The sequence below is a fragment of the Pteronotus mesoamericanus genome, unplaced genomic scaffold, assembly GCF_021234165.1.
Source record: "Pteronotus mesoamericanus isolate MK-2021 breed Mesoamerican mustached bat unplaced genomic scaffold, CSHL_Meso_final scaffold_651, whole genome shotgun sequence".
In the NCBI taxonomy this organism is placed as follows: Eukaryota; Metazoa; Chordata; class Mammalia; order Chiroptera; family Mormoopidae; genus Pteronotus; species Pteronotus mesoamericanus.
The window spans coordinates 5484020-5504285 of NW_026555325.1; the positions used below are offsets into that span (position 1 = coordinate 5484020).

The following is a 20266-nucleotide window of genomic DNA, read 5'->3' on the forward strand; positions in this document are numbered from 1 at the left end:
ATGAAAGGCAAGGACCTACGTCCAATATGACTCTATCCAGCAAAATTATCATTTAGAATGGAAGGGAAGAAAGAGTGCTTTCCAGAGAAAGTCAAGTTAAAGGAGTTCATCATCACTAAGCCTTTATTATATGAAATGTTAAAAGGACTTATCTAAGAAACAGAAGATCAAAAACTATGAACAGTAAAATGACAACAAACTCACAATTATCAACAACTGAATATAAAAAATAAAGCAACAAGAAAAATAAAGTACTTAGGAGTAAACCTAACCAAGGAGGTTAAACCTGTACTCAGAAAACTACACAACGCTGAAGAAAGATTAAGGAGGACACAAATAAATGGAAGCATCCACCATGTTCATGGATTGGAAGCATCATCAAAATGTACATACTACCAAAGCAATTTATAGATTCAACACAATCCCCATTAAAATACCAATGATATAGTTCACAGATATAGAACAAACATTTCAAAAATTTATATGGAACCATAAAGGACCCCAAATAGCTGCAGGAATTTTGAGAAAGAAGAACAAAGTAGGAGGAATCACAATACATCACCTCAAACTATATCACAAGGCCATTGTAATCAAAGCAGTCTGGTACCAGCATAAGGATACATAGATCAATACAACAGAATAGAGAGCCCAGAAATAAATCTATGTCTCTGTGGTCAATTAATATTCAACAAAGGGGGCAGAAACATAAATTGGTGTTAAAATTGCCTCTTCAACAAATGGTGTTGGGAGATCCGGACAACTACCTGCAAAAATATGAAATTCAACCACCAACTTATATCATACACAAAAATAAACTCAAGATGAATTAAACTCATCTTGAGTTTATTTTATTTAGGAACATTATGCCATGATTTATTCTTCCTTTAGTGTATTTTCAGGTATAAAAATGAGGGCACAAGGAAGTGATCGAATAAGAACTATCCTTCTGACTTTCTTTAAAACGGCACATTCATTTTTGTTTATGTTATGATTTACATTTCAAACATGACATGCATGGTTTATAAACTATAAAATAAAGGATCATAAAAACAGACACATAGATGACTGGAACAGAATAGAGAGCACAGAAATAAACCCATGTCTCTATGGTCAATTAATATTTGACAAAGGGGACAGGAGCCAAAAATGGAGTGAAAATAGCCTCTTCAACTAATGGCTTTGGAAGATCTGGAAAGCTACATGCAAAAAATGAAAACATGAAAATATGAAACTAGACCACCAACTTACACCATACACCAGAATAAATTCAAGGTGGATAAGACTTAAATATAAGTCATGACACTGCAGGAGTCCTAGAGGAAACTATAGGCAGTAAATTTCAGATATCCCATGCAGCAATATTTTCACTGATACATCCTCTAAGGCAAGGGATATAAAGGAAAGAATAAACAAATGAGACTACATCAAACTGAAAAGTTTTGGCATGGCTAAAGAAAACATCAACAAAATGAAAAGGGAACCGACCATATTGGAAAGCATATTTGCCAATGATACCTCAGACAAGGGTTTGATCTCCAAAATATTTAAAGAATCACGCAACTCAACACCAAGAAGATAAACATTCCAATCAAAAAATGGGCAAAGGACCTGAATGGGCACTTCTCCAAGGAGGACATACACAGGGACCAGAGAGGTATGAAAGAATGCTCAGCATCATTAGCCATCAAAGAGATGCAAATTAAAACCTCATTGAGATACCACTTCACACCAGTCAGAATGGCCATCATAAGCAAATCAACAAACAACAAGGCCTGGCAAGGTTGTGGAGAAAAGGGGACTCTAGCACACTGCTGTTCTGAAACACCAATTAAAAAGACCCTATGCACCCCAATGTTCATAGCAGCACAATATACAATAGCCAAGTATGGGAAGCAATCTAAGTGCCCAACAGTAAATGAGTGGATCAAAAAACTACAGTACATTTATACAATGGAATACAACACAGCAGAAAGAAAGAGCTACTACCCTTCAAGACAGCAAGGATGGAACTAGAGAGCATTTTAATAAGCAAAATAAGCCAAGTTGCACAAGAAATTACCATATGAACACACCTATAATTGGAGTCTAATCAACAAAATAAACAAGCAGGCACAATATAACCAGCAACACTGAAATAAAAAAGAAATGACAATAACCAGAGGGGAGAGGGGTAATGAGGGAAAAGAAGGCAAAAGGAACATGTATAAAGGACCTATGGACAAAACCAAAGTGGGGAAGGACTGAGGGTGGGGCAGGGAAAAGTGGTGGCAGGAAAATGGAGACAACTATACTTGAACAACAACAAAAAATAAATCTAAAAAATTATGAACAGTAAAATGACAACAAGCTCACAACTATCAACAACTGAACCTAAAATAAAAATAAAAACAAACTAAGCAAGCAACTAGAACAGGAACAGAATCACAGAAATGGAGAGCAGAGGGGAGGGGGGCAGAGAATGGGGGAAAACTTACAGGGAATAAGAAGCATAGACAGTAGTTACAAAATAGGGGGAGGTTAAGAATAGTATAGGAAATGGAGAAGCCAAAGCACTTATACGTATGGCCCATGGACATGAACTAAGGGGGTGTGGAAGGCTGTTGGGAGGGGGTACAGGGCAAAGAGCATAAAGGGGAGAAAAAATGTGACAACTCTAATAAAATAATCAATAAAACATATGTATATAAAAATACATTGTACAAATACAGCCTTGTCATATTAAGACTACAGTGATTATTACAAAAAAAAAGGAACTTACCAACTGGTTCTTTTTGATTCTGAAAGAGAATCTTGCTATTACTGCCATCCATGTTTGCCATGTTAATTGTGTTTCCATCTGTCCAGTACAGTTTCCTTAATTCAAAAAAAATATGGATTAAAAATTTTAGACGTATACTGGCTCATTGTTAGAAACATACATGAAAGAACAAAATTTACATCAAAGTAAATTGTTGGTTCAGGATTAATTCCTTTCAGGAAGGCCCTGAATTGTTGAGCCACTTGCTTAGAGAATCTTCACATTTGCCTGCTGAAGACTCTTGCTTTTTCCTGTAATTGAAGGATGGTTACCTCACTTTCATTTCCTCCTACATTCACACTTGAATATTTAACTATGACAACAGCAGATTATTTCCATTTAAAGTAATTCATCTGAAGAATCAAGATGGCAGAAGAGCGAATGGAAGTCACACTGACCTCCTCCCAGGACTAAACTAGGATTACAACTAAATTGTGGAAAAATCACCTGGAACAAACACCTGAAAAATAGCAAGACAGGAGCCTTATAACCTCAGACAGACAGAAGAATCAGCTTTAGCACAACCTAACTGGTAAAGAGTACGGTAGACTAGAGAAGGCGGGCGGGTGCCCATGAGTGGCAGCACCAGAAGAATATTGAAATGGCCAGTTCGATCCCCTTGATAAGAGCTGGCTCTAAACCGTAAGCAGGGATCTCAAGCCTACAGAACCAGGACCCAAAAAGGACACAGATAACAACCAGCTGCAAAAAGTGGCAAGGTTGTTCTCTGCCAGAGATGGGTGGCTGGAGATGCAAAGAGCCTTTTAAAGGGCCAATGCACAAGTTTTTATTTGCAGCCACTTACCCTAGTCTCTGGCAAAGGCAGGGGCAGAGTGGGCTGGAAACACCTGAGGAGAGACTAGGGAAGGAGGCTTTAGGGAGAGAATGGAGAGAGTAGCTTGTAGGAGCCCGGTGCTGACTTATTCCCCATATGGCAGCAGCCATCTTGTTCAAGCAGACCACTTCCCAGAGTGGCAGCAGCAGGGTGAAAGGACCCAATAACCCTGCCCCCAGGAGGAACTCTACCCCATCCTGTGGCATCTAAGCCTGACTGCTGAGTGCAGATTGACTAGATTAACAACTGAAGGAGACAGCCACAGACAGTAGGTTCCTGGAAGTCTTGAACAGACTGTCTAAGTTCAGACAGGGTCAACATCTGACCTCATCAAAGACACACCAAAAAGAAAAAACAGTGGTCTCCTACCATAGAAGTTTACACCACAAAGTCAGGAAATCAAGACAGATCAATTTAAGAAGCACAAGCAAAAGAGAAGAGTTTCACAAATAATGGGAAGACAAAGAAATACCATTCACTTGAAGGGAAAGGAGAAATCTCCAAAAAGAGAACTAAATGAAATAGAGACAGGAAAACTATCAGATATTGAGTTCAAAACAATGGTTCTAAGGAAGCTCAATGAGCTCAGCGAGCTCAGAGAAAATTACTAAGAACTACAGGGAAACCACAAGGAACTTACTGCAGACTATATCAGCATGAAAAAGGAGATAGAAACTATCAATAAGACACAAGAGGAAATGCAGAAAACAATTTCTGATTTGAAGAACACAGTAGAAGGAATCAAAAGCAGGTTAGATGAAGCAGAGGAATGAATCAGAAAGCTGGAGGACAAGGTAGAAAAAAGCTCCCAGAAAGAGCAAAAAAATGGAAAAAGACTCAGAAAGAATGAAGCAGCATTGAAGGAAATGCTGGACAACATGTAAAGTATAAGACCTCATACTTTTAAGACAGATATCAGAAGGAGAAGAGGAGGAAGGGGTAGAAAACTTGTTTGAAAGAGTAATGATGGAAAACTTCCCTAATTTGAGGAGAGAAAAAGTCACACAAGTCCAGGCAGCACAGAGGGTCCCATTCAAGAGGAACCCAATGAGGCCCACTCCAAGACACATCATCATTAAAATGGCAAATATCAAAGACAAACAGAGAATCCTAAAGGCAACAAGGGAGAAACAGGTAGTAACATATAAGGGAACCCTGATATGGCTAGCAGCTGACTTCTCAACAGAGACACTACAAGCCAGATGGGAATGGCAACAAATATCCCAAGTAATGAGAAGCAAAGGCCTGTAACTAAGACTGCTCTACCCAGCAAGGCTCTCAATAAAAATAGAAGGTGAAATAAGGAGTTTCCCAGACAAAAGAAGGCTAAAATAATGCACCTGCACCAAACAAGCATTGCAAAATATGCTAAAAGCACTGCTTTAAAAAGGTGAAAAAGAGTCTATGAATACCCAGTTCCTTTCACAGTCACCAATACTTGATATTACCAATGTTTTTAATGCTTATTAATCTGATTGTAACAATGATGTATTATTTTAATTATTTGTTGAAACTAAACCTGGTTTTGTATATTTCTTGTCTATTTATTTTTACAAAGCTTTAAATGACACTTTGATATTCTCTATCCACTTTTTGATTAAATATTTGTAGAATTTTTTCCCTAAAAAAAAACCCCAAAACTATTAACCCTTTTTTAGATGTATTGCAAATACTTCCCTATTCTATTACTTGCCCTTTCACTTTTTCCATATGTATATCACTGCATAGCCTTAAATGTTTAATATAGTCATATTGTCAATATTTTACTTTATAGCTTCTAGGTTTGAATATTTTACTTCAGGAAAAGAAAAATATTATTTTATATTTTCTCCTAAAACTCCTCAGATTCTACATATCGATGTTTAACTCACCTGAATATTTTTTGAATAATGTGTGAAATAGGGGTCTCGATTTGTTTCATTTCATCTAATAGTGATCTATGCACCTTATTTGTTGAATAAGCATTATATCCCCCATTGATTTGAAACGTCAATTTGATCATCTATTACATTGTTAGATATATACATTTGTTTCTAGAATGCTCATTTTATTTCATTGTTCTACTAGATTATTTCTGTGCTGGTGTCATGTTGTTTTAATTGCTGAAACTTTATAATGGATTTGAAGTTTTAAATAATAATTTTATAATGGGTTTTGACATTTAAAAAATAAATAAATAAAATCAATCTGAATTTCAAAAGAGAAAGAAAGAAGTAACTCCTACCTTTTGCAACAACATGGAAGGAACTGGAGAATGTTGTGCTAAGTGAAATAACCCAGTCGGTGAAAGACAAATACTATATGATATCACCTATAAGTGGAATCTATTTAACAAACTAAACTAACAAATAAAATAAACCACAGGCAAGGAAACATAGAGCAGACTGAAAGTGACCAGAAGGGAAAGGGAAGGAGGAAAATGGTTGAAAGAAGGAGAAGGGACTAGACAAAGAACATATATGAATGACCCATATACTTGAAAAAGAGTGGGAATTGACTATGGGAGCCAGGGTGAGGGCAGGGTGGGATGGGAGGAAGAGGGCAAAGGAGGGAAAATTGAGACAACTGTAATAGAATAAACATGATTTAAAAATTAAAAAAAATGATATAGTACTTCATCAAAAATGAACTTTCTTGTCTTGGAAAAACCAGACATCGTAGAAACAAAATCATTTCCACCATTCCCCTTGAAAGTGCCAAGGATGCTTATGGATTGGAAGAATTAATATCATCAAAATGTCCATACTACCCAAAGCAATTTATAGATTCAATGCAATCCCTAATAAGATACCAATGACATATTTCACAGAAATAGACAGACATTTCAAAAAATTATATGGAACCATAAATGACCCCGAATAGCCGCAGCAATTTTGAGAAAGAAAAATAAAGTAGGAGGAGGGATCACAATACCAGACATCAAACTATACTACAAAGCCACTATACTCAAAACAATCTGGTACTGGCACAAGAACAGACCCATAGACCAGTGGAACAGAATAGAAAGCCTGTACATAAGCCCAGATCTATATGGGCATCTAATATTTGACAAAAGGGGCAGAAGCATAAAATGGAGCAATAATAGCCTCTTCAACAAATGGTGTTGGGAGAGATGGACGGCTACATGCAAAAAATTGAAATTGGATCATCAGCTGACACCATACACAAAAATAAACTCAACATGGATAAAAGACTTAAATATAAGTCACAACACCATCAAAGTCCTAGAGGGGAATATTGGCAGGAAACTCTCAGATATCCCACGCAGCAATTTTTTCATCGATATGTCTCCTAAAGCAAGGGACATAAAGGAAAGAATAAACAAGTGGGACCTCATCAAAATAAGAAGCTTCTGCACGGCTAAAGAAAACATCAGCAAAATGAAAAGGGAGCCAACCCTATGGGAAAATATATTTGCTAATGATACATCAGATAGAGGTTTGATCTCCAAGATATATAAAGAACTCACTCAACTCCACTCCAAGAAGACAAACGATCCAATCAAAAAATGGGCAAAGGACCTGGGCCGACACTTTTCTGAGGAAGAGATACAGAGGGCCCAGCGACATTTGAAAGGATGCTCAGCATCACTAGCTATCAGAGGAATGCAGATTAAAACCACAATGAGATACCAGTCAGAATGGCCATCATAAACAGATCAACAAACAATAGGTGCTGGCGAGGCTGTGGAGAAAAGGGAACACTAGTCCACTGTTGGTGGGAATGCAGACTGGTGCAGCCATTATGGAAAGCAGTGTGGAATTTCCTCAAAAAGCTGAAAATGGAACTGCCTTTTGATCCAGTGATTCCCCTGCTGGGACTATACTCTAAGAACCCCAAAACGCCAATTCAGAAGAACCTATGCACCTCTATGTTCATAGCAGCACAAGTTACAATAGCCAAGTGCTGGAAGCAACCTAAATGCACATCAGTAGATGATTGGATCAAAAAGTGATGGTACATAACACAATGGAATACTACGCAGCAGAAAGAAAAAAAGGAACTACTAAACTTCATGACAGCATGGATGGAACTCGAGAGCATTATACTAAGCGAAATAAGCCAGGGGGCGAAAGACAGATACCATATGATCTCACCTATAAGTGGAACCTAACCAACAATTCAAAGATGCAAGGAAAATAAGACCAGCAACACTGAAAGGAAAAGAAACCAACAGAGACAAGAGGGAAGGAGGGATGGGGGAAAGGGAGAAAAGGAGGGGAAGGGGAAAGGCAAGGAACATACAGCAAGGACTCATGGACAAAACCAAAGGGGAAGAGTTCAGGGAGGGAGGGGGCAGGGGAAAGTGGTGGGGGGAAGGCAAATGTATTTTAAAAAATTAATTAATTAATTAAAAAAAAAAAAAGAAAGTGCCAAGGAGAAAGAATTCTTTTTAGACCTAGAGAAGCTCCCTTTGTGGGTACATAATGACTATCCAGTAGATGGGATAATATAATCAATTTAGGATATCAACATGCAGTAAATATGTTATTAACAATTTGAGCTAAAAAATCAATTAATTTTCATGATATTTTAAAATTGTGAACTGTACTCCCTAAAAACATAAATATGTGAGATTTTATAATAATATATAACAGTCTGATTTTATGCAGATAAAAGTCTGTAACCAGGGATCCCTTATACAATGTCCATATTTACTCTTGCACTTCTGACTGCATAACTGATAAAACAAAGAATTTTGAAATTTTATTTTCAGGTACAGTTAACATTCAGTATTATTTTATATTAGTTTCAGGTGTACAAAAATGGTTATACAATTATGTAATTTACAAAGTGATACAATTTTGTTACATGAAATCAGAGCAAAGGTGTGTAAAATTTCTGAAAAATTTAAAAAATAATCATACTTTACCCCCTGACTGGGTGAGCTGTAAGACACTGTGGCTTATCGATTCCATGGATAATTGAGGTTTTCAAAGAGCCATCTAGTCGTGCCACATTAATTTGTGTTTCATCAAATTCTGAGCTGATCCAGTATAAATTACGTGAGACCCAATCCACTGCTAGCCCTCTGATGCTCTGAATATCTATAAAACAGGAAAGAGAAAATTAAAAGTAAATGAAGTTTCTCATTCTTTTGGCTTTTCAAGTAAGTTATTTTCTGTCTTGGGGAAATTTTAATTTACACTTTAATTTGTTAGCTAAAATTGTACAAGATTGTAATCTCATTCTCTTATCAGCCTTTCTTAAGGCATGAATAATCATTAATGTTTTACTGCTGAGCCATTTGAAACCTGTGGCAACAATTAGCATTGAAATTACATTAACAGTCAATGATTCACTAGTAAACACTTAGGAGCAGACACAAGCTGCAGTCCTATAGACCAAGGTGACAAAAATTCAAATTAGAGTAATAGCTTCTCTGGTTGGTAGTACATCTTTCTAGTTAGGAAGAAGTACTTGTGGACCGTCAACAAATGGGCTATTCTATGTTTTAAGTGCCAATTTGTTACTGAAATTAAATAAAACAATTCAACTTTCCTAAAAGAATAAACAGGTTTGAACATCTCTCAAAACAGATAATGAACAGAAATAGACTGAAATATGCACAAAATCTAAAATCCTTTTAACATTCCTCCAACGTGTATTCTACAGAAATTACTGAAATCTAATTAAATTTCCATTTGTTACAGCCAATATGAATATTAGAGTTGTTATTCCTTGAACATCCAATCAGGCATCTTTAAAAAAAATGATGGAATTTAGACTTAAATACAATTGCACATTTTAATTAAAGAAACAAATTAAAATAAAGTGTTAACAATGATAGATACTAGAAAATCCTTTTAGCATATTAACATATAAAGTAGGACAGTTTAGTTCCCAATCTGTGTCAGGCATGTGATGAGTCTAACCTGGTTTTGCCTTGATTTTGCAAAGTTTTAAACTTTTTTTAACATACAAGAATTTAGAGTTGTCTAGACCAGTATTACTCAAACTGACAAGACACCTGGAGACTGTTAAAAAAAGAAGATTGTAGTTCAGTAGTTTTGGGGAGGGCCTGAGACCCTGCAAGTTTAGGTAGCTCTCAGGTGCTGTTGCTACCTCTCCAAGGCAGCACTTCAGAACTAAATGCCCCCAGAGCCCAGAACAGTTGCGACATAGCTCCTGGAATTGCTACATCTTTCTGTTTATCATTTCCAAAAAATGGCACAAAGCTAGACTTTCACCTGAAAGTCAGGACTGCAGATTGTACACTTGCCAACTAGTTTAAAATTTAAAAAAGTAGGCCCTAGTCGGTCACTCAGTTGGTTAGAGCGTCATCTTTGTGCACCAGGTTGTGAGTTCCATCCTTCCTTGGGGCACATACAAGAATTAACCAGTGAATGCATACGTAAGTGGAACAGCATCGATGTTTCGCTCTCTCTTTCCCTTATCTTTTCTCTTAAAATCAATATTTTTTTTTAAGAGCAAAATAGGGCACGAGGACCTCGCAGTTCTGGGTCATCTATAAAGTGCTCCATCTCAGCTGATGAATCTCAACCAACCCAACTTTCCTGCTTAAAATCCTTTTATTATTTCTAAATAAATTTTAATGACAGTGTCCCTAAAATATATTTCTCATGTTTCTATCACTCCTCTGATCAACATCTTCTCATTCTACAAGTTATCTTTTGTCATTAATTTACTGGTACATTGGTGGATTTTGAAAATGAACTTCATTTCTAGATTCAAAACTAGAAATTTATTTTTATTTTTAGTTATCCTTATCCAGTTCTCCCTTGTCTCACATAACACAAATACCTCTGTAAAGCTAAATCAGTCATGTCTGAACTTAATTCTTTGTCTCTCCCAGGTTATTTATCTCTTCTTCTCATTCACCCTCAGAATCTAACCAGTGGCGGAAAGATAGATAGTTCTTCCAAAATGAGAAGACTTATCTTCATGTTTTAGGTTGTGTGCATATTTTTTGTCTTTAACCAAGTCACTTAAATTGTGTCCTTTTTACTAGAAAATCAGGCTAATTATAGATAATGCATATGATTGCTGTAAATATTTTATTAGATGATGTAGGTTTATGTACCTTAATGCAAGGTTGAGGGATAAATTGTCAATCCAAGGACTAGTATCTTCTGTATTTTTACCCTGGATTGCTTGGCATTGGCAAAAATAATGAAATTAGTTTATATTTCCTTTAATATACATGATTCCCAAAGGTTTTTGTTTTTCCTTTTGGCTGTCCCTGCTGTTCAAAATAGTTTTATTCATTTCTGATTAAGTCCTTATCATATGGCCTGGAATAATACATTGCATTGTTAAATTAAAAAACTGGCCACATGTAAGCTTTTACTAATTATTTAGTCCTTCTCAATTATATGGCTCATACTTTCCCAAATCTACTTCTATATTTAACATTGCAATAGCATCCAGTCTTTTTCCTCTTTCAAGAAATTAATTTAGTTGCTGCCAGGTTATTTTTCTGACTAGAGAACTCTAGATCATAACTTTTGTTTACCCTAAAGTATTCCAACCACTGAGAAAGTAATGTCTAAATCCCTTAACCAGGCTATTTATATAATCTGAATATAACTACCTTTCCACATTTATTTCTCACTATATTTAACAATTTCCTTACACTTCAGTCATATTGATATGTTTACAGATTCCGAGGCTTGTCTTATCCTTTCCAACCTATAATGAATTATCTGATCTCATACCGTGCCACATCTTCATTTGCCCAAATCTCATGCAAAATATACTAGGTGAAAGACAGTATTACTCTTCAACTATAAAAACCTAATAAAATCTCCTATATATCCCAGACAAAGATTATCTGTATCTACCTAATTCAACAGGATTATATCTGGCCAATGTCTTTCAATATAACTTGATAGTTATTTGCTGATACATTACTACTCTCACATATATTTCTTTAAGGCAGGCTCCTTGCTAATTTATTTTTATAGCTCCTAACCTCAAATGTATACAACATTGCCTTTAAACTAAATATAATTAATGAATTTATGAATAAATTCATAGCATTCACAATTAATAATTTTAAGATATTGTGAGCTGAACTAGAAATATCAGATGTAAGGTCTGTAAGTTTATTTTCAGTAGTGAATATCTGAACACACGCTCAGGCAATCTCAATTCTCATTCTCTATCCTTACTTTTTTTTTACTAATTAGATTGGATGGAGTTCCTCATTATCAACTTTATGTCTAAAATAGAACATAACTTCTTTTTTAACCATCCTTAATGCCCAATATACCTTCAGAGTGCCTTGTAAATTCACCAGAAGAATAGTAATGACATATATTTAATAATATTTTCCCTGATAAAAATATTGAAATAATAACTTCTGATTCATAATTCTTTTTTTCAAGTAAGTCAGACCACGAGCATGTTACTCAGGAAGTTTAATTTCCTATGTCCAGGGACTCTCTCCTTTTAAACTAGTAGGCAGATTAGATACTCTGAAAAATTCCTTTATTGCCACAAAATTCTCTGAGGCATGATAAATGATGACAAGATTATAACACAGAAAATCTCCATGTGCTGACACACCTTGATTCATTAGCTAAAACCGTAAAGGATGGCAAACAGGAATACAAAGGCTAGTGCAACCACGGGGACAAAAACGTGTAATGAGAATCTCAAGATGCATGGATTAGTAGTTTCTCAGTTCAGAAGATTCAGTCCTTAAATTCAGAGAGTAGGAGAGCTAAACAAGAAGAATCTCAGGTATTATCAGACGGGCCTAAATTACCACAACACGAGAGACACGAGAGTAGGGAGAGAAAATCTGCCTTCTTAAAAAAGAGAATATTTAAAATAAAAACAAAACTTAGTTTTCTCTGGGTACAAAAAAAAATATTTCTACACTCCAACAAGAGATATCTAATATATCAATAAGGAATCCACTGGCTGGGGAGAGGAGAAATCAAATTAAATTACTTCCTGGTTTAAAGTGACTTACTTTCCCTCCAGCAGAAGCATATTAAAATCTTTTATGGAAGAGATAAATTCCTCAATCCAGGCTCTCTGAGTTTTCAGAGATTCATTCTTTCTCAAGACAGATCAGAACAGAAAATTAAAATACACACAAAGAAATGAGACAAAGAGATATTGTGGAGAGAAAAATAAACAACACATTTAAAACTTCAAAAACTACATGTTTTTAAGTGATTATGTGTAAGATAAAGAAAAATGAATGGAATATTTTAAAGGAAAAATATGCTTTGAAATAATAAGCAAAGTGAAATGATTTATTTTTTAAATTTCTTATAAGGCATCAATGAGGACCAAAAATAACGTGAATAATTTTAAAAATGCAACATTAAAATTTTTATTAGGTGAATTAACTAGCAGCTCAGCTCAACTAGTGAACTATAAGACAAACTGAAGGAAGAAAACCAAAGCCAGTACAAAGGCAAAAAACGTTAAGTGAATTGTAGGTTAAAATGAAGAGTCTGGAACACGCAATCAGTTTCCAAAAGTGAGAATAGACTAGGTTAGAGAAAATGGTCAGGGATAATATTTGAGATATTTTTCCCCCTCCCAGACTGATGAAGGACATAACCTCATGGGAAGCACAAGACTCTAAGTGGCTAAGTAAAAAATGTTGTTTTGAGGAAAAATAAAACATGAAATGCAACTAAAGAGAAAAGAAGACACACACACAAGAAACACCTCAAAAGAATGACAACTAGACAGGCATGGGGATTCTCAATAGCAATGAATGTTGTAAAATGGCAAGATAATATCTGGGAAAGATTGAAAGGAAACTCTGAACTTGGAATTTGTAGTCAATGAAACAATTCTACATCTAACTACTACAATAAAAAAACAAATAATTTGTTTTTAAAATGGGCAAAGAACTTGAATATATATTTTTCCAAAAACAGATGTTGAAATAGCCAACATAAAAGGACACTCAGCATCACTAATCATTGGAAATGCAAATCAAAACCACAATTAGCTACCACCTCACACCCATTAGAATGACTACTATAAAACCAAACCAAAACAAAACAAAAAACAATACCTAAGAAAACAGCAAGTGCTAAGAGGGATTTGAAAAAATTGGAACACATATATAATTGGTGGGAATGTGAAATGGTACAGCTTCTGTAAGAGACCATATGGCAGTTCCTCAAAAACATTAAAAATAGAATTACCTAGTGATCCAGCAATTCCAATTTTAGCTAGATAGTCAAGCATTTCATAACAGTATTTTGGTCAATGAGGGACTGCACATATAAAGGCGGTCCCGTAAGTTTATAATGGAACAAAAATTCCCATCACCTAGAGACATTGTACCCATAGGTACTTCATAGCCATCTAATATAGTGGTGCAAAGTATTACTATTTTGCACTGGTTGCAGTCTGGCCAGAAATGCACGCGGGCACTCACTTGATTTCTGGTAAGCTTTCCAAGGACATCTCCCCTTTCTAAACCAATGTTACAACTGGACAGAACCCTTGGGTTCTTGTTACGATTGTAAGACACCCTTGGACAGTAGCTACTATCACACCTTAAAGTAAAAAAAAAAAAAAGTTTACTATTTATTTATAGGCTCAGCAATGTACAAAGCCCACCAGGAGGTACACAGTGAGGCTGGTAGGGAAGGCTCACACATGTACACTGGCCTGGGGCTCTATTTCCATTGGGGTTGTGGGTGGGACCTTGGGTTTTAAGGTCTCACTCTTTATTGGTGAATTTAAAACATAAGATTGAGAATTTGAAGCACAAGAAGACACACACACACACACACACACACACACGCAAAAGTAGCCTAAATGGCTTATTAGTTAGGGAACTCAACCAAGATTTCTAAAAGAAAAAGCCACAGTGCAAAGACATGGTCTGGCTCTTTATCTAGTTGTGTGACTGGCAATGTGTTTATTAAAGTAAGCTTTCCAGAAGTGGATGCCCCAATGCAGTGGATGCCTTAAAAAAATCAAAACTTAAGTCAGGCACTTGCATTACAAAAAGAAAAGCCAACTGTCAGTGCTCAAACTATAATGACATGTTTGTTGTGATAGTCTGGTGTACACAAAACTACTATGCTGTCAGTCCTGGAAAAGTATAGCACGTACAAATACAGTTGTAGCCTATACTATCTAGGTTTGTGTAAGTACATTTTTGACGTTTGCACAGGGTCAAAATCTTCTAATGACACATTTCTCAGAATGTATCCTCATGGTTAAGTGGCTCATGACTTGTATGTACAAAAGAATTGAAAGCAGAGTCTCAAAGAGATATATTTATACCTATGTTTATCACAGAACTTTTCACAATAGCCAAAAGAAAGAAATGACCCAAATGTTCATCAACAAATGAGGGTATAAACTAACTGTGATAAATACATACAGTGGAATTTTATTCAGAGTCAAAAATAAAGGAAGTTCTGACACATGCTACAATACAATGTGGATGAAACAAAGGTCATCCTAAGTGAAATAAGCCATTCACAAAAAGACAAATTTTTAATGACTCCACTTATATGAGATACCTAGAGTAGATGAATTAGACACAGAAAGTAGAATCATGGTTGCCAAGAGTTGGAGGGAGGAGGGAATTAGGAGTTGTTGTTTAATGAGTATGGAGTTTCAGTTTTGCCAGATGAAGACTTCAGGAGATTGGTTGCCCTGTATAGATGTACTTAACATTACAGAACTGTAGGGTTAAAAAGAGACAAGAAGATAAATTTTATGTTATGTGCATTTTACCACAAATTTAAAAATTATCTTTCAAAAGTGAAGGCTAACTATATTTTCAGGTTATAGAATTAAAGTGTTCTATAAATATTCATTCATTCAATATATTCATTCTTTCACCAATAAAGAATTATAAGTATTAAAAGAAGTAATTCAGAAAGAAGACAACCGGTCACAGAAGGAAGACCATAGATGAAAGTGGTGGGGATAAGCACATAAATTGGATATCATGGAGATAAATAGAATAATTGCCTGTCAGTTCTGTGTGAGTTTCATTTATTTTTCTATGAACTGAACCTGCCAACACCAGCATGTTTGGGGTGGGCACAAAGGCTTTTTGCTAAAAATCAGGCATGCCCTCAAAGGAGGAGGGGATCCCATGCTATACAGATTAATAAAGCATCCATAAATGCATGATCCAGCTTAAGAATTAGAACATTACGAATACTTTAGTAGTCTTCTATGCCTCAACCTCACTAATTTTCTACCTTTCCAGCTCTTCATTTTGTAAGTTTTAACAGATGGATATATCTCAAATCTATATTTTTTCCTAGAGAATGTAGGGGCAAATGGTTAACTTCATATGAGCTTATCTCTTAATGTCCTTAACCTATAATTATTTCTATCTTAGGGAAACAACTTGCTGATGATTTGGGGAAAAGTCTAAAGCAAGTCTCCTTTTATTCTCAACTGGATTGATGTCTCCAACATCTTTCCAATTATCTGGTCAATTCTATCTCCCTCAGTCGTCAAGTTTAATTATTTCTATTGCACAACTACCATACACTTGGCGTTTGTTACATCCTCATATCTCTCATTGTTCTAGTTTAATTTCTATTTCAGAATTAGAACATTTCTGTAACTTTCTAATTATATCTGTACCTATAGTTTGTGGCATAATCAATCTAACTTGTGGGTGTCCACCAGATTTACCTTCAAAAGAGTTTGAATCATCTATACCCATCTGTGAAAGTCTTCAGTGGTTTTCCATTGCCTCAAGGGGAAAAATAATAGTAACAGCTCCTTGCCCCTGTATAAGACCTTATGTGCTGCCATTATTTTAACCTTCTAGTTTACTCTTGTTCAAGGTCTAACTACCCCTGACTACTTCCTCCTCCTTGATATGTCTAGAGCTTTGTGCCTACTGATATCTCAACCTGGACTGATTTTACTCATTTCTCCCAAGGCCTAGATTGACTACAACCTCCTAAGTGAGAAGTTAATTCCATATAAGAACTCAGTGCTCCCTGTGAGAAGGGGTTAACACCTCTGTTAAACTTCTTATTTCATTTAGCCTTGCATTTAGTTAGTTCTTTAATTCATTCTTTCACCAAATATGAAGAATCTTGATGTTATAAACTGTCTCAGTTAAATAGCCATTTTGCAACCCATCCAATGTCACAGATATAGAATCCATAATATAGTGCAAAAGAAAAGCCTATGAAGTAAAATAAAATAGTATTTCTATTCTTCTAACTAAAAAAAATAAAGAATAAACATAAGAAGTATCTCTCATTTTTCACTCATTGCTATAGAGACACAGGTCTCAAGAAAATGGCATTTATAGGTGTCATTTTTGCCTGCCTTTTCTTTTCTTTTCTTAAAAATCATAGATGTTGACATTTTTCCACCAAAAGGCTTTCTGAGTGGAAATAAAAATTGAAAATTCTATTCAGAAATAGGCAAAACAACAGCTATTTCCCCTATGAACTTTCTACTTTAATCCAAGGCCCGCTTCCAAAATTTAGACTTCACTGTTATTATTGACCTGTTTTCATTTCTTTCATTTTCTCTGGGACAACTTTCACAATAGTTTTTATTTCCTAAGCATATTTATTACTGGGTACAATTAAATATGGTGTCTTGCAAAATTCAGGGAATGAATGACGTTTTAGTACTCACTAAAAAAATTATTGGCAGAAGTAGATAACAATGTCAAGTACTGATGGCTATTTATTTTGAAATAGGTCCAGTTAGATTCAAAGTTACCTTGAGAATTAAATTTTACAAAGTAGCAATGTGATCAAAAGATGTTTTAAATGGTTTATATTTTTGTAATTAAAAAAATTGTATGATTATATGATAATTTCCTAGCACATAAGAAAGCATCCTTTATAGAATAAACAGATACACTTCTAATTTATATTCATTTTCTTTTTTTTTTTAATTTAGCTCCTGCTTAATTTATCCTAACAGTTTAGTTCATTCAGGTAGTAGACGATTCTAGTACTAAAAATTAACTTTGCTCAAGCAACATTCCTTACCCAAAATAGAGTCCTTAATGTTCCAAAAATGAGTAATTTACAATTTGGCCTAGAAGAATCAGGCACATCAGAGGTCTTTTCTTACAAAAAAATGAGATTCTATTGACAATGGCTTGGAATTTCATAAAGCTATCAATTGACTAGGTAGTGTTCTTTTTAAGATAATTCCACAGTTCAATCGCCTCTTTGGAGTACTTGTATACTGCTCAGAATTGTACCTTAATTAATAAAAGACTGCCCCACAACCTCGCATGTATTTCTTGTAATTAGAATACTTCTTTTGTTCCTCTTATTATTAGTACTGACTTAAAAATCAACGACTTGCCCTATAAAGGCTGACATTATTTGGTTTCTATTTCTTTTTCTTTGGTTACATCAATTTGTACATCATATCCCTCCCATTCTGGGCTTCATACTACTCAGTCTACACCAGCCCACTTTCAATTACTTACTTACCCTATACAAGATATTCCAGTATTTGTTTAAATGACAAAATTAAATGCTTATTGACCTTAATGAGTGTATGTATTATTAACAAGAAAATATTATTTCTTATATTTTGGTTAAAAATTGTAAATAGAGTCTGCTAAATGTAATTCAGTCCTTGTTATTGTCTCAAAGATAAATTTGCTAGTACTTACCAATCTGTAATTAGAGACAAAGTTGTTCCTCAATTATTTTGAAGTAGAATGTCCATTACATTATAAAATTCACAGAGCCATTTGGAAAGTATTTTACATTTGTAATGAATGTTTGAACAAATTTTTCTTAGACTGTCAGTCTTGGGAGGCACATAATGCCCTTTAACTGGTCTCTTGAGGTTTTTAATTGTTATTACTCAGGCAGTGTTTTAAGACTAGTCTAACACTGATATCTAACCATTCCTTTCTGTAAAAAGTCTGTACAAAGAAGTAATCCTTGGGTTCATTTTTTTAAAAATCCATATTCAAGGACATGCTTATTGATTTTAGAGAGAGGGGAAGGGAGGGAGAAAGAGAGGAAGAGAAACATTGATTGGTTGTCTTTCATTTGCACCCCTACTAGGGACCAAAACCACAACCCAGGAATGTGGTTCCCTGACAGGGAATCAAACCCACAAACTTTTATTTTACAGGAGGATGCCCAGCCAACTGAGCCACATCAGTTAGGGCTGCATTAGTTTTTTTCCTTTTTTAGAAAAGATTTTCTCTTATGGCAAATTGGAAATAAATATTTGAACAAGCTTAAAACCAATTCATTCAAGTAGTTTTAAGAGTACTAACCTGAGTATTATGCTAAGTGAAATAAGCCAGGCAGTGAAAGACAAAAACCATATAATCTCACTTCTAAGTGGAACCTAATCAACAAAACAAAACAAGCAACCACAGTAGAACCAGAGACATGGAAATAAAGAATAAACTGACAGGGACCTGAGGGGAGTGGGGGGATAATGTGGGAAAGAAGGGGAAGGGTCAAGTCAGGGAACATGTATGAAGGACCCATGGACAAGGACAACGGGTTTGGGAGAGGACAGGGTATGGAAGGTGGGGGGTGGGTAGGACAGGGGAGAGTAATGGGGGGAAAATGGGGACAATTCTAATTGAACAATAAAAAAAAAAAACGTGTTAAAAGCAAAACAAGAGTGAGTACTAACCTGAGATGTATAAAGAGCTAGCATAAGTAAAAGAGTACTTTACTGGTCAAATACTCTTGGATATACTAGTGGTACTAAAGCCAGATTTTAGTGTTATGTGTGGTAACTCTTGAAAAACATTGTGATTTTTAAAAATGTACTTACTGATTTCATTAAGATATTGATCATTGCAAAAATGTGTGATTTTAAATTTTCAGTATGCTTCAAAGCATAAAAATTTGTAATATCTATATGAATTACTAATTAACCTTTTCTGAGTCCCTCTCCTATCTTTGGGGACATGAAATTGAAGAGAAACTGTTTTATTTTTCAGTCATGGAAAACAGCAGGTGCTCAAATACAGTTATAGCTCACCCAGAAATGACAATATATCAACATTGAAGCAAAGATTAGGATAATATAATACTAAATATTTAGAGTGTAACCACTGCATTTGCATGCATGTCTCACTTCAGCTATGTTTTCTTTTTTTAGGAAAATGTATTACAATTATTAATTAATTAATTAATTTTTAGAGAAGGGACGGGAGGGAGAAAGCGAAGGAGAGAAACGTCAATGCCTGGTTGCCTCCCATGTGCTCCAAACTGGGGACCTGGCCTGCAAGACAAGCATGTGCCCTGATTGGGAATGGAACCAACAACCTTAGCATACTGGCACTCAATCCATTGAGCCACACCAGCCAGGGCTAAAATTTATTATTTTTTAATAGTTAATTCAACACTTACTGAGAACCTATGATTCAGCCTGCAGAGTCAGGAGGGGGATAAGAACAGGCTCCCTATTTTAATTTTGTAGTTTAGTTTTGTGGAAATATATGCAAAAGGAAGCTGATAATAAGCTTCAGTCAGAGGGGAAAACCAGTCCTTCCCAATAACCTATTTTTTTTCATGCAAATATAATTATTCCCCATCAGCAAAAAGTAGTCTTTAAATCTGTTTACTTAGAAATCTCTAAAATTTAAGGAGATTTGTTCTGAAATGTTTTTTTCCTATGAAACTAAATTTCTAGTTGCCAGACTATGTGCAAAATAATTATAGCATTCCACAATT

At 35.2% G+C, this 20266-nt stretch overlaps 1 protein-coding gene across 1 annotated transcript in view; it reads right to left on the reverse strand.

Moving 5' to 3' along the window:
- Positions 1 to 20266, reverse strand: part of LRP1B (LDL receptor related protein 1B) — a 1772547-nt gene that overhangs the window by 559758 nt on the left and 1192523 nt on the right. Inside the window, exons 30-31 of the mRNA XM_054562474.1 lie at positions 8506 to 8680; positions 2759 to 2853 (exon numbers count right to left, since the gene is read on the reverse strand). Coding sequence (XP_054418449.1) covers positions 2759 to 2853; positions 8506 to 8680 — 270 coding nt within the window. The remainder of the gene's footprint in view (positions 1 to 2758; positions 2854 to 8505; positions 8681 to 20266) is intronic.